The sequence below is a fragment of the Artibeus jamaicensis genome, unplaced genomic scaffold (assembly GCF_021234435.1).
Source record: "Artibeus jamaicensis isolate MK-2021 breed Jamaican fruit bat unplaced genomic scaffold, CSHL_Jam_final contig_3275, whole genome shotgun sequence".
Taxonomy (NCBI): Eukaryota; Metazoa; Chordata; class Mammalia; order Chiroptera; family Phyllostomidae; genus Artibeus; species Artibeus jamaicensis.
Window position 1 is genome coordinate 337,867 of NW_026521773.1, and position 15,103 is coordinate 352,969.

Consider the following 15,103-nt stretch of genomic DNA (forward strand, 5'->3'; position numbering starts at 1 on the left):
AAGTCCCAATTCTCTCACTTGAGGTGGCATAGCCTCCTGTTCTCCCTGCTCCTGCCCTTCAGCTTAGTCTCACCACAGCAGCTGCAGGGAGTCCACTAAAGGGTTCGGGGATCATTTCACTCCTGTGCTCCAGGCCTCCAAATGCGACTCACATCACACAGAGTGAAAGCCAGTCCTTGCCTTGACACTGCTCACTGTACTCCCACACCGGTGGCCTTGGCCTTCACCACGGCGGGCATGCGCCCTTGTAGGGCCTTCTACAGGTATGCCCTTTATGGAGAGAAGACTTCCCCCACCTGCTTCGATAGCTTCATCACCAGACCTCTCACTCTCTTCAAGGTCTTTATTCAAAAAAGTCAACCTCATAACTGCTGGAGAGTAATGGAAGGGGAGGTGATCAATGGAAGTATTTGGTAAGTTTACTACATTCTGAAATAATTACTCATCCACAGGAAATTGCAACAACAGTATGGTGAGGACCCGGGTAACCTTCACACAACTTCCCTAAAGGCAGCGTCTTACATAACTATAACATAATATGAGAACCTAGAAATTGGCACTACAGACCTTATTTAGATTTCACTGGCTTCACATGTACTCATTTGCATGTGCATGCACACGTGTGTGTTGTTCTATGCATTTTTATCACATATTTATGAAAGCACCATTACTATCAAGGTAACAGAAGTGAAGAAAAAGGTGACAATTGTCCCATCACTTCAGTGACCCCTGTGCCACCCCTTTATGTTTATATCCCTCCCCCACCCCTTATCCCTACTCTCCCACCCTAATCCCTGGAAACCACTCATCTGCCCTTCATATCTGTAACTTTATCATGCTGAGAACGTTATATAAATGAAATTACACAGAATGTAACCTTTTGAAATTGGCTTTTTTTCCACTCAGCATAACTCCCTTGAGATCCATCCAAATTGTTGCATAACTAATAGTTTGTTCCCTTTTATTGCTTGAGTAGTACATTGTGGTATGGATGTGTTAGGTAGCATCCAGAATGAGCAGCCAGAGGAAGAATAAAGCAGGACCTCTGCCGCTACAATCTAACAAAGAAATCTAACAAAGAACTTAATATAAGAGGTTAGAAGCAAAAGGGAGGCATATTTCACCTTAACTCAGCAGCCCCGAGCCCAGTTTGATAAGATGGCCTGGTGTCCTGAGCATCACAAGCAAATATAGCGCGTGAGAAGGGAAGTCTTTGAGACTGTGCTGGGAAAGGGGGTGGGGGTGGGGGTTCTGTAAGCTTCTGTGACAGTCTCGCTGAGATTGCCAGGTGTTCTGAACGTCACAGGCAGGGATAGCACAGGAGGAAGGGAGCCGGTGCAACAAACTTCACTAACTAGACAGCCTTTACTAAGAAAGAAAGCCCTTGTAGGTGGATATTATTCCCAAGGTTTGGAAGGGGCACAAGGAGAGGGAACCTAGAAGCAGACTAAGGTATAGAACCCCTGAACCCCAGTCGTCGGCATACTTAGAATAGCTAAGGACCTACTTGTAGCCTCTGCTCAAGTGTATAGAACAAACTTACAAACATACAGCTTTATTTCCTCTATATGTGGGGCATTTAGACGAGCTGGGTACCAGCCTATAGTTCCGTGCTCATGTGTGTTTCACAAATAAACTTGCTGTCTCATTTCCACTACACATGTTTGTCTCTTGCTTGAATCCTTCTCTTGTGAGTGAGACAGGAACCGAGGAACAAGCTCAGGGTGGGTGGGTGGGGCCTTCTGACATGAGTCTCTCCATAGTAACAGATGTACCATATTTTTAAAAAAAACATTGGCCCATTGAAGAACATTTGGGTTGTTTCAATTTTTTTGGTTATTACAAATAAAGCTGCTGTAAACATTTGTGTACAAGTTTTTTGTGTGTACATAAGTTTTTTTTTTAATTTCTGAAGTGCTTTTGAGCAAATAAACTGGTGTCTTTTGTCTACCTCTGAAGTAAATGAATAAAATGGACTATATGGACTTAACTAAGAAATGGACAAATTCCTTAAAAATGCAACTTACCAAAACAGATACAAGATGAAAAGGAAATTGAAATAACTCTTGTCTTGGTTATCTATTGTCATGTAACAAATTGCCCTGAAACCCAGTGGCTTAACACTTTCTGTAGGTCAGCAGTCTGCATGTGCCTTAGATGGGCCCTCCCCTTTGGCTCTCTCAGGCTGCCATCTGGGTGTTGGCTGGCCCTGCAGTCCTCAACGGCTCACTTGGGCAAAGGTCTGCTTCCTAGTGCACTCCCCTGATTGCTGGCAGGATTCAGTTCCTCCCGAAGTGTTGGGATGAAGGTCTTGGCTTTCTGTTGCCACATGAGCCTCTCGGAAGGGTAGCTCACAATCAGTATGGTAGTTTGGCTCATCCAAGCAGCAAGCAAGGAGAGCCCAAGACAGGCAGGCCAGAGAGAGAGAGTGAAAGTTACAAAGAAGTCAAAATCTTGTATCACTTCATTTAGGAAGCAGCGTCCCATCACTTTTGTCATTATTCCTTAGAAACAGGTCACTAGGTCCAGTTCATGCTCAAGGCCTGATGTAGCTCCCAAAGAACTGTAGGCAGTTGATCGAGGCAAAGGAGAAGCAAGTTAATGAAGGAAATGAAATTCCAGGATGGTTTTATTTCCTTTATCGTTAATACTGAAGTAATGATCATGCAAAGACTATGATTTTTCTTAACAATTGAAAATATAATGCAGTGGTCCAACCTGAACATTACAGTCATTTTGGGATCTCCGAAAAAATCCCAAACCCATGGGTAATCTCCCCCTGAGTGTGGGCTGGACCGAATGACTTCTTTATCTCCTTGCTGGGAAACCACACAGTGGATTATACAGGGAAAGTTTACTAGCATCATTAAATCACTTGAATAATAATTATTTAAGTTTATTAAATATGTGACTATAAGGTAAAAAATTCCATATGGCTCCCTGATGGCTTAGGGGGAGTACCTAAAGAAGGACAAAGTTGGAAAGGGGCCCACTTACCAAGACTGGGGTTCAGCTCTCATTGGTCTCATTGAAGAAGGTGAAGTGCAGCCCCTGGATGGCAGAGATGCTTGCTGGTTTTCCCAGGCTGGAACTGGCTGCTGGCAGCAGAAGGCAAGTCTCTGGGCCACAGTCAAGCTGCACAGGACCTTGTGAAAGGAGCTGGTACCACAGCCGACAGGAAGCCCTTGGGTGCCAATGCGGGCAGGAGGCCTTTGGAAGCCTTTGCAAGGAGAAAGCCTTCAGGGCCCTGGCTTCCCTGTGGAGAGAGAGGGTCATGGAAAAATGATTGCTGGGTCATCATTTGCTGAGCCAGCTGAGATTGCAAGGCCATCAGGGGACCAGTGTACTGGCCCCACGTGACTGGGCAAGATCTCCACTGGATGTCCTTACCACCATATCACTGACCACTACCTCTCCATTGTCCTCTACTGAGAAAACTTACCATTGTGTTCACTGCAAAGGAGCATTGTGCACAGATGCTTAAAGGAATTCTGTTGCAAAGCTCAATTGGGAGCTGAGAGGCAATAAATTGTTGACTGAGGCAGGAACCATTAGAATCTGCCTGCCACAGCCCTGTATTGACTAAAGAAACTGAGTTCATTATGAAAACCTCCCCACAAAGAAAACTTGGGCCTAAATGGTTTCACAGGTGAATTCTAGTAAACAGTTAGAAAGAAAAAAAAAACCCACCAATTTACTAAAACTTTCAGAAAAAAGGAAGTTTCCGAACTAGTTTTATTAGACCAATATAACCCTGGTACCAAAACTGGACAATGACATTACAAAAGAAATTACAGATTAGTCAATATTTTTGGAATAGAATAGATAATAGTTTTAGATTATTAAAAATCACACACATGAAGTTATATATAAAAAGTCTCCCCTCCACTCCTCTCATCTGCCCCTAAAAGGTGACTTTTTATTTAACTTAAAAATTTTATTGGTTTTAGAGAAGAGAAAGAGAAAGAAACATGGATTTTTTTTGTTCCACTTATTTATGCATTCATTGGTGGATTCTTGTACATGCCCTGAGCAGGGATTGAACCCCAAACCTTGGCATATCAGGACACTGCTCTAACTAACTGAGCTACTTGGCTAGGGCATTTTATTATATATATATATATATATATATATATATATATATATATATATATATATAAATTATATATATAATAAATTCATATATATATTAAATAATGTATTTCAATGATTTTTATGCATATATCAGCAAATATTGGTTCATACGTTTTTATTGAAAAGGTAGGAAATTTATGCATAATATTCTTTACCTTGCTTCAAAAAACAGTAAATAATATATTCATGCAATTATGTCTATAGAATGAACTTCCAGGGGTGAAAATGCTGGGTAAAGCTATGTTTTTTTCAATATCGATAGATATTTCTCAATTGCCATCCATAAGAGTTGCATCAGTTTATACTCTTACCAGCAACACATTCCCCAGTGTCACCGTTATCAAACTTTTTGATTTTTAACAATCTGAACAGTGGGAAATGGCATCTGAGAGGATATTTTTAGAGATGAGAACTAGGAAATATATTAGTATGCTATAGAAAGAGAAAGGGAGCCTGAATATGCAGAAAGGATAGAGAGGGAGAAAGGGGGAGAGGAGAGAGAGAGAAAGGCGGGAGGGAGAAAGAATGATGACTCATTTAATAGGTAGAGATCAGGGGTTATTAGTACATTTAGAGGGTGGACTCAAGTGCAAGTCTGTTTCAATTGCTTTTATTTTTCGGGTGATGCAGGGATCAAGGAAGCTGGGAGAGGGAAGGGAGTGTTGAAGGTATAAGAGAGGAGATGTGAACTGCTTCTCTCAGAGAGTGGAAGAGCAGGAGCAGGTATTGGGGTTGTTGGGCAGTACCGAGGATTGCAGGCTTAAAGTGAATTTTGAAGGACAAGAAACCACCACGGATGAAGAAGACCCCTGATTCAGGGAACTGTGAGTGAAAATAAATTTCAAAGACAAGGATTCCTCTAGTATTGATTTTGCAAATATTTGTGGGGAATCTCCCATGAAGAGGCACTGTTGCTGGGTGCTGACTTGCCACTTAAAGGAGATCACAAGCATTTTCAAGTCGGCTGTTCATGCAAACAAACATACAAAGTCACCGTTGGATCTTTTTGATGAATTGTTCTTAAATTTGGGAACAGGGGAGGGTTTGCTCTTGATATTCTGAACAAACAGGTTCTCAGAAAAACATACACATATACATATTTGCAGACACTTTTACATGGTGGTAGAACCCACAAATTAAGAAATTCTTTCTTAAATTAAGAGCCCTACATTAAACAGTGTATCTCATTTTAGTGTATTTTGAATGAATCAAGTTACATAAAGCTTTCTAGGAGTTACCATATTTTGCCGTGTATAATGTACACTTTTGCCCAAATTCTTGAGGGAAAAATAAGGATGTTCATTATACATGGGTAGTACCAATTTTGTATCTATACAAATGTTTGCAATTCTTTTATTTATGCTTATGCATTAAAAGCGTAATTCTAGAAAGCAATAATATCTGCATGCGAAATAATAACCTGGAATACAATGATCGGTTTTGTTACTAAATATAAATAAATAAATAATTGAATTAAAAATTAAAACAAAATACTTTTTTTCCTGAAAGTTTGTGCCAAAAAAACGTGGGTGTGCATTATACACGAGAAAATATGGCACTTCGTGGTGTGTATTGGACACTTTAATAAGGACTCAGAAATAACTTCAGGTTTTAAAGAGTTGCGAAAATAGTGTAAAGTTCCCTTATACTCTTTAAGCCAAATCCCCAAAGGTTAGCGTCTTACATAACCCATAGTACAATTATCAAAACTATTGATACAAGACTATTATTAAAGAGACCTTATTCAAATTTGGGAGTTATTCTACTCACATCCTTTTCCTGTTTTAAGATGCAATCCAAGATTTCTCACTGCATTTAATTATCATGGACCTGCCTTTTAAAAAATTTTTTTTTATCTAAGAGCTGTGTGTTTGGGCAAAGTACGTAATGCCTCCGATTCTGACCTAATAGCCGTCATGTGATTAAAAACAATAAACAATATATATGGAATAGTTTCAGAAACGTCAAAGGTGACCGAATACATTTTCCTTACTCTTTAGAGCTGGGTATGTGTAATGCAGCTTTTCACTGTAATAAACAAATGAGAGCGCATTACTATTGTAGAGGTGTTTTGTCCCAAAGTCGGACCCATAGCTCTCACTCGGCCGCTGGGAGAGGCTTCCTCTAATTGGGCCGCGTGTGCTGGTCTTTACTCAGGAAGCCCGTCTCATAGGTCCTTGCCGTCGGCCGCCGGCAGCTCGTCTCTTAGAGTTCAAGGCGCTGAGCCACATCACTCCCTCCAAACGCTCCCTTTCTTCTCAGGTGCCCGGAGCCACCAGCCCAGAAGGATCCGGACCGAGCTAGGCCGGGTAACTGCGCTGAGGTCGGGGGGGAAGACGCGGCAGGCGTGGACTGTGGGTGGGACGTGGTGGAATACGGGCGAAGAGCGGCCCGCTTTGTCCTCGCGTCCCTTCGACCCCCGAGGGCTCCGTGATTTCCCTGCCCCGCCTCCTCTGCTGGCCCCACCTCCATCGGGCTACTACAAAGTTTCTTCGCGCCCCATTGCGAGCCCCCCCACCGGCCCCGTCGCCTCGCAAACCCATCTGCAGGCGCCGCCGGCGTCTCTAACCTGCCTGCCGGCCCCGCCCTCACCGCGCTTCCTTCAGCTGCCAAGTCTTCTCCGGAAACCCCTCTGCGGCCCCGCCCGCTCTAAACACGCCAGCGACCGGTCGCGCAGTGTCCACCCTGCACCGCCTTGGCTCTTCTACTCCTCTTTAAGTTTGGTTCTGCTCCCCCTCTTAGCACCTGCTCCCCTCTTTCAATTAACCCTGCGTGCTGTGCTCCTCTTCCCATCTGATTGCTGGGATCCCCACATTCCCTCACCGATCCAGGCTGTCTCCGTTTGGGCTTGCAAATTGTGCGGAGGCCTGGCGCTGGATAGTGGACGCCCCTGTTTTCTAGAGCTTCCTGATCTGTGGGAAAGTCACTGTGAAACGCAGTGTAACCGGCCCGGAGTTAAGTCTTAAAGGAAGGGAGCATAGTATTGCTATGATTCCTGGAAGGAGTGAGTGCTGCAGTTTACACCCTCCCTGCTGGATCTGTGGGAGGCTAAGCTGTGCCTTTCTCTCCAAATGTCCCAGGCTGCTTCTGATGCAGACTATTGGCCTTTAACAGTTGGTTGTCCTTTAAACTCTTGGAAAGTAGTAAAATCTTGTCATGGGCTCTTTTTTTAAACCAAAGTTGGTAGGGCTTCAGACCCCATCCATCCAAACCTTCAGTGTGCTGACTGGGTTGAAGGCATCAGACAGACAAGTGATTGGCTTAGTGACTCGGCATCATCCTCGGCTGCTTTTTGGAGTTTTTTTGTGAGGGTTCTTACTCAATATTTCAATTACCTAGCAGCCTTCACGGATAAGAAAACCTAAATGTGTGTGCAAATAAAACTTCCAGTCAGTCAGTAGATTTCTCCAAGCCACCACACTGATACACTTATCACAAGTACTAGTGGCCCTTGTTCAGAAGAAACTTCCCTTAACTGAGCCTCAGTTTCACCTTCTACAGAAAGAGCCTGATTAACCCTATCCCACCGTATCATGGTATGGATTTGTTGAGATCCTACTGTTGAAAAAAGTCACTTTTAGGGTCCTCTGAATAGTGGGATCTCAGCACAAGCGAGCTCCTACTCTCCAGATTCAAGTCTGTCTCCTCGAAGCCAGCAAAGAGCCTAACAGGTTTGTTGCCCTCTTCCAGGCGCCATGACGACTCTGGATGATAAGTTGCTGGGGGAGAAGCTGCAGTACTATTACAGCAGCAGTGAGGACGAGGACAGTGACCGTGAGGACAAGGATGAAGGCGGGAGTGCCCTGGCCAGCAGTTCCATGCCTGCAGATGCTGAGTTGGCAGGCGAAGGCATCTCAGTTAACACAGGTACTAGAAATCCCTGAGCTCTGGGAGCAGGTTTAGAAATGTCCAATAAGTAGGTATCAGTTGGAAGCCTCCTGATCACTTCTCTCTAATTTTAGTCCCACTTCCAGAGACAATCTAGTGTTGTCATTTCACTGTGCGTGCCTCTAGCCATGTCTCTGTACAATACAAATGTGTATGCGTAGCACCGTAGTAGTGAATATAGACTGGGCTGGGTTTGAATCTAGCTTCTCAAATTAGTAGTTGTTTGATATCACATAAATTGTAGGTGTGAATATATTGGTAGTATAAATTCCTAGGATGCCATATTTACATCCTTCCATTTTACAAATTCCAAATTGCTATCAAGTGGAGGTGGCACTGTGTTATCATTTAAGCAACAGCATGGTGTTTCTCAGTACACTTGCCCTCCTACTGTGTGCTCACACTTTCTCATCTTTGCCATCCCAGTGGGTGACAGGTGGTGACTCCTTGCAGTTTTATTTTCTCTTTTTTGAAGAGTAATGCTGAGCCTCTTTTCATAACTTTAGAGATATTGTCATATTCTGGGCTCACTTTTAAATTGAGTGGTTGGTCTTTTTCTTCTTAGAGAGCTATATATTAAGGAAATTTAATCTATGATATGAATTGTAAATATTTCGGCCAATTTGTTGTTTGTCTTTTGGCTTTATGTTCTTTTCCTGGCAAAAATTTATTTTTATGTACTTACAAGCATTATTTTATAGTTCTTAATTTTGTTTCTTTCTTAAAACACCTTTCTTCACTCCATGCGTTTTCTCAGTGTTTTTATGATTCTATTTTTTTACACTTAAATGTTTATTCACCCATTAGTTTGTCTTTTACCATGTTGTATTACACTGTTTTTAATTGTTGTGTTATAAGAAGTTTTAGTATCTGTTAGGGCTACTCCCCCCTCCATATTCTCCAATGTTATTTTCCTAACTTGTGTTTTCTTCTTTTTCCAAAGAAATTTTAGGAGCATGCACACACATGTAATCACATATTTCATTGGATTAACTTAGGGATAATTGACAACCATATGTGAGTCTGAGTCTAGTCAGGAAAGTGGTATTGCCTTTCTATTTATTCAGTTCTTTCTTAATGTTTCTTGGTACCATTTTCTTCACATAGTTCTTTTTTTCTTTAAACTTACTATATATTGGTTTGGGCTATACAGCTTAGCACATAGATTCCTATTATTTTTTTTCTGTGGTAACAAAAGACAGCCACATCCCAGTTGCTTGTGACAACATAACAAAAGTTGATTTCTCTGTCATGTTGCAGTGCTCCCTGTGTGGGTCAGCAGCAGCTCTGCTTCTGCTCTACGTACCCTCTCATTCTAGTAACTAGCTGAAAGACATGCTGCTTTCATGACCAAGTGCAAGGAGCAAGAGAGGGCTGTCAGAGGCATGGAGTGGCTCATGAAGCTTTTGCTCAGAGTCCATTGGCCAATGAAAGTCACATGACCAGACCCAGCATCAGCCTGTGGGGTTGCATGTGCTGATCCCACAGGAGGTACTACCCGTGATATGGGGCAGGGAGGTACGGGGGTGGCATGAATAACAGGACAACCTGCCATAATGTTATAAAAAGTCAGATCATACAGAAGCATAGAAAGAAAAAAGTAAAAGACCCCTTAGATCCTGCCATCTACAGACAACCACTGTCAACAGTTTGCATGTCCCTCTGGTGCTTTTTCTATGAACATACAAATGTATATGCATGTATATAGATATCCATAAATGTTTAACATATATATACATCTCTTCTAAAAATTGGAGGATCATACCATGATACTGCTTTGCATTTTGTTCTTTTTTTTTTTAACCTAATATACTTGAACATCTTCCATCTTTCATGGTAAAAGAGCTACCTCTTTCTAAGAGTACCTGCGCTTTCCTTTGAGTAGATGAATCATAATTTATGTGATGCATCTTTTAACGTTGGACCCTGAGCTTGGCCCTGTAAGTACTGTAAATGATGCTGCAGTGGACATCATAGTGTGTGGGCCACGCTGACCTGTGTGAGTGTCACTGTGGAGTAGATGCTGCGAGCGTTTGACAGTTGTGAGCTGGCCCGTGACTCCTTGCCCTTTCTTCTTGGTTACCTCCATGTTCACCCCGACCCAGGTCCAAAGGGGGTGATCAATGACTGGCGGCGCTTCAAACAGTTGGAGACAGAGCAAAGGGAGGAGCAGTGTCGGGAGATGGAAAGGCTGATCAAGAAGCTCTCAATGACCTGCAGGTCCCATCTGGATGAAGAGGAGGAGCAACGGAAACAGAAGGACCTCCAGGAGAAGATCAGTGGGAAGGTAATTCACAGTGCCCAGGTTTTTCTCCGAAGTTGCCCTGGTTCTGCATCTGGGGTTAATGACTCAGGATGTGTAGGGTGTTAGATTCAGCCCCCAAGAAGCTGGGTAGTGTTGGAATATAGAGTCATATCATAAGTAAGACACACGTGAGTTTGAATCTCAGCTCAGCAAGTAGTGACCAGGGGCATGTCTCTTCCATTCTCAGTCTGGCTTTTCATGGATTAAAATAAGGTCAGTATCCTTACTCACAGGGCTGTGTGTGTACAGTCGCCATCATAGTGCCTGGCCCGCTGAAAGTACTCAGTAAATGTGAATTTCCTGTCTTTTATTGGACTGTGACCTTGGTCCAGAAATTACCCACCAAGGTTGGTGGTATTATCTCAATTTGAAAGATGATGAAACCAGTGCTTAGAGATAGAGGGGACTTGATCAGAGCCATGCAGCTGGGGAAATCTAATAGGGACTCAGATTCTAAGCCAGATTTTCCTGCTCTTTTCATGACGTTGCTCTGTTTCACTGGAAGCCTGTTCTTGAGAATTTATGCTCATGAGGCGATGCTGTAGAAGCAAATAGACACTCTGGCAGGTACATGGAACTGAGTCACTGACTGTCTCTTCCCAGTATCAAAAGGACTCTATGTTATCCCATGCCCTGTGACCACAGATGAATGTCCAGGAGTGCCAGAGATCATTTGGCTATGGCCCGAAGCAGCCGGAAGTGCCAGGCTGGATCAGAGAGCAGATGAAGCTTAAGTGAGGAGGCATTCACCTTGACCAAAATGATACAATTTGAGAGCATTAGACTGAAACTAAGACCGAACAGGTCAGGGAGAGCCACTGTGGCAGGCCGAGTGGAGTGGAGAGCTCTGAGATGGGGTGAAGATTGGGGATGATAAGTAACTGAGGTCAGAGTGGTCCTGGCTGTGAGGCAGTAGCATCTGTCCTGGTCTAGTGGTCCCTCAGCCTCCACCCTCTAATCTGTGCCAGGCTAGGCCGAGTGAGGCTTTCGTTACGGGGGCTGGGCTGGCTTGCTGCCCTAGGCAGGAGAAGGAAGACGTTCTTGTAACAAGCTGGCTGCAGGGCAGTGTGCCCCCTGCTCACGGGATTCCTCATAGTGAGGAGGCAACACGCCACACAGTCACAGGTGCCCTGCTCACCTGACTGCAGGAGAACAGAGTGGAAACCGCCTGGATTCTGGAAATAGGGCACCGTAAAGCAAAATGTGGCACATGATGTATAATTTTGTAAAAAATATTTGGAAACATGAGATGTTTACAATATAATCATGCTAAGGGGTAAAAGAAGCAAGTTATGACTTAGTCAGGACACCCACACTGCTATTACAAAAGCAAAAGCCATTTTAGCATGTGACTATTATGTGTGATGTGTAGGTCAGGTGGGGATTGTGAATGTTCTCTTTAAAGCTCCTTAATGTCCTGTTGTCTAGTCAACAAAAACAAAACCGTGCCTAAAATAATAATTAATTTATTGTTGAGACTGACAACAAGGAAAAAGCTCACAAAGTGCTATTATCTGATGCTGCCTATTTGGATTGAGACGCAGTATCGATACAGTAGTTAAAAGCCTGGGTTTTTAAACCATTGAGTTTGAATCCTGGCCTTACTGCACTTGTGACCTATGTGAATTTGTGCACATGATCTTAAGTCTCGGAACCTCGTTCGTAAAGTAGGGGTAATAAAGGTCCCTTTCTGATGGGGTTAGCTGAAATTTCAATGAGACGTGGTGCGTGCAGAGCGTTGAGCAAGCTGCCGCCCGTGTCACAGGCGTGCGGTCCATATTAACTGTTACCACAGCTGTTCAGTTTGTGTTTCTGACGCTCACTTGCTGGTCCTCCTTCAGATGACTCTGAAGGAGTTTGCCATGATGAGTGAGGACCAAGACGATGAAGAGTTTCTGCAGCAGTACCGGAAGCAGAGAATGGAAGAGATGCGGCAGCAGCTTCACAAGGGGCCCCAGTTCAGGCAGGTGTTTGAGATCCCCAGTGGAGAAGGGTTTTTGGACATGATTGATAAGGAACAGAAAAGCACCCTCATCATGGTCCATATCTATGAGGACGGCATTCCGGGGACCGACGCCATGCATGGTTGCATGATCTGCCTTGCCGCTGAGTACCCGGCTGTCAAGTTCTGCCGGGTGAAGAGTTCGGTTATCGGGGCCAGCAGTCGGTTCACCAGGAACGCCCTTCCTGCCCTGCTGATCTACAAGGCGGGTGAACTGATTGGTAATTTTGTTCGAGTCACAGACCAGCTGGGTGAAGACTTCTTTGCTGTGGACCTTGAGGCTTTTCTACAGGAATTTGGATTGCTCCCAGATAAGGAAGTCTTGGTGCTGACGTCTGTGCGTAACTCCGCCACGTGTCACAGTGAGGACAGTGATTTAGAGATAGACTGAACTGACAGTCCAGTGGCGTGGATTTTTCATTGTTTGGGCTGGAAGACATGTCTCTTGTTTGTTTTTATTCCTTTCTGTGTCTCCTGGCTTCGCAGCAGTTCTTTGTAGTCCCTTTTATTATACATAAAGTCAAGAAATTGTTACATTAAATCAGAATGCTGAATCACCTTGTGGTTAGCAGTGAAGTGACTTAAAACTGTATAAACAGGAACCAGGCTTTTGAATGGTTTACTTCAGATCCTCCAGCATGACAGCCTCGTTGTTTCGAGTCAATATTTACATAGCATCCTAAAGACAGTATCCTGGAAATTGTCTGAAGATGAACTCAGAGGCCCCTGCCAAGTCCAGGAGCATAATTCTGTAGTTAGTGTGTTGTTTGCAACATAAATAGTGCATTTCCTTCATCAAATGATTGTAAGTTTATTTCATTCTAATCAGATCCATAGTCCAAGAAGGCAGTTAAATTTTTTCCCCAAGACCCCGTTCTCTATTGGGGTCTTTTTTTTTAAAGATTTTATTTATTTATTTTTAGAGAGAGGGGAAGGGAAGGAGAAAGGAAGGGAGAGAAACATCAATGTGTGGTTGCCTCTCATGCGGACCTGGGTGCAAAACCACGCATGTGCCCTTACCGAGAATCCAACCAGCAACCTTTGTTTCATAGGCTGGTGCTCAATCCACTGAGCCACACCAGCCAGGGCTATTGGGGTCTTTTTTTAAGGTTCCAAATGATGTGTGTTTGCCCATCAAGAGGGGTGGTTTCTGCTGCTGGAGCCCATGTGCCCCTGGAGCATTAAGTCTAGAGTGGGGGGAAGACAGTTACAGATGAGGGCTGGGGAGGGGGTGGCACGCTGCAAAGCCTTTTTAAAGGAGGATCTTTCAGTAACATGCTCCTGCTCAGTCCTTCTCTGTCTTTTATTTAACACATAATCTTTTTTGTTTAATGTGGATATTTTTTCTAAGCTTTTCTTCCAAGATGTTTTCTGTGTTGGCATAGATGTTTTGTTGTTGAACAGTGGGATCATTTCTGAACATGCTGTTTATGGTGTGGTCAGCCAATGCAGCAGACTTTTTCCATGTTATAAATCCTCTCCTACAACATTTCTAAGTGGCTGTGGATATTTCATTGTATGGGATGTGCTGTAATTTGCTCATTGGTTGTCTCTTAAAAAAAGCACAGACTTTTTTATTATAAAAGGAATAGATAATAGATATAGAAAATGTTTTAAAAATTAAGCGAAAAAGAGATATAAAAAGCCTTATAATTCTACCAACCAAAAATAATCCGTTATCACTTTTACAGATATCTTTTCGGTCTTCTTTCTGTGTATGTACAGTAATGATTATCACTTATGTGTTTTCTTTTCTCTTTTTTAACCGAGGGTCGGGGAAAATGTAACTTGCAATTAAATATTAGCTATAAAATTCAGTTTTGCTTTTCCTGACTGTTTAGGAATTGACTAACTTAGATGGTGGGTCTTGAAAATACCCGTTGTTGTTAATCAACTAAAAGAAAATGCTCGGTTTTTCTGACTATGAAAGCTCATTGGGAAAATGTGGAAAGTACAGAAAATTATGAATATCAGAGGCAACTGTTGTCAATGTTCTAGTTTATTTCATTTTTCATTGTTTTTAATAACATTGAGAACTTACTGAATTTAGTTATGTGTTATGTTTTATTTAATATTATAAATCTTTTACATGTTATATAAATTCAAAATAAATAATTTTTAATGGCTTCTTAATATTTCATCATTTGGATATGCCATAATTTATTACTCAGTCCCTTAATATTGGATACTTTGAGTCCCAGTTTCTTGCTAAAACACTTAGCAACTTTGTGTTTTGGGCTTTGTTGTCAGTCATTCTCTTAGTATACATTTCTAGAAGAGGACTTACTGGTTATGAACAGGAACATTTAAAGGAGCTTTTACCAGCAATTTTTTGGTTCTCATTGGAAATGAAAGTAACCTTGACTTTGCCCTTTTTAAAAATATATTTTTTTAAATTTATATTTAGAGGGGACAGGAAGGAGAAAGAGTGGGAAAGAAACATCAATGTATGGTTGTCTTTCATGCATCCCCTACTGTGCATCTGGCCTGCAACCCAGGCATGTGCCCTGACTGGGAATCGAACCGGCAACCCTTTGCTTCACAGGCCCACGCTCAATCCACTGCGTTACACCAGCCAGGGCAAGACTTTGCCTTTCAAGAATGGAAATTCTGCCCTGACTGGTGTGACGCAGTGGATTGAGTGCCAGCCTACAAACGAAAGGGTCACTAGTTTGATTCCCGGTCAGGGCACATGCGTGGGTTGCAGGCCAGGTCCCCAGTAGGGGGCGCATGAGAGAAACCACACATTGATGTTTTTCCCCTTTCTTCCCCTC

The 15,103-nt window shown here is 42.9% G+C and overlaps 1 protein-coding gene and 1 long non-coding RNA gene across 4 annotated transcripts; one reads left to right on the forward strand and one right to left on the reverse strand.

Annotated features, from left to right (window-relative positions):
* Positions 1–808: 808 nt before the first annotated feature.
* On the reverse strand, positions 809–6,218 carry LOC128627161 (uncharacterized). 2 transcript variants are annotated; one of them, XR_008391320.1, is made up of 3 exons: positions 6,128–6,218; positions 2,998–3,256; positions 809–2,563 (listed from the first exon to the last, which is right to left on the reverse strand). It is a non-coding gene; the product is annotated as an uncharacterized LOC128627161 (long non-coding RNA). The 2 variants fall into 2 exon arrangements; XR_008391321.1 differs by lacking the exon at positions 6,128–6,218 and adding an exon at positions 5,905–6,013.
* A 111-nt stretch (positions 6,219–6,329) lies between these two features.
* PDCL (phosducin like) lies at positions 6,330–14,449 on the forward strand. Of its 2 annotated transcripts, none has more exons than XM_053663745.1 (4): positions 6,330–6,457; positions 7,825–8,001; positions 10,128–10,309; positions 12,169–14,449. In XM_053663745.1, the coding sequence occupies exons 2-4, from the start codon at positions 7,830–7,832 to the stop codon at positions 12,718–12,720; spliced, it is 906 nt and encodes a 301-aa protein (XP_053519720.1). In that variant the 5' UTR covers positions 6,330–6,457; positions 7,825–7,829; the 3' UTR covers positions 12,721–14,449. The 2 variants fall into 2 exon arrangements, with proteins under 2 accessions (XP_053519720.1, XP_037022177.2); XM_037166282.2 differs by having other exon boundaries at positions 6,331–6,443.
* The last annotated feature ends 654 nt before the right edge of the window (positions 14,450–15,103 follow it).

What these genes read in the sequence shown, in the direction of transcription:
- PDCL (XM_053663745.1), top strand. Translation starts at nt 7,830, where the DNA reads ATGACGACTCTGGATGATAAGTTGCTGGGGGAGAAGCTGCAGTACTAT. An exon ending in AGGCATCTCAGTTAACACAG is followed by an intron (nt 8,002 to 10,127) that starts GTACTAGAAATC and finishes ACCCCGACCCAG; the next exon opens with GTCCAAAGGGGGTGATCAAT. An exon ending in AGGAGAAGATCAGTGGGAAG is followed by an intron (nt 10,310 to 12,168) that starts GTAATTCACAGT and finishes GTCCTCCTTCAG; the next exon opens with ATGACTCTGAAGGAGTTTGC.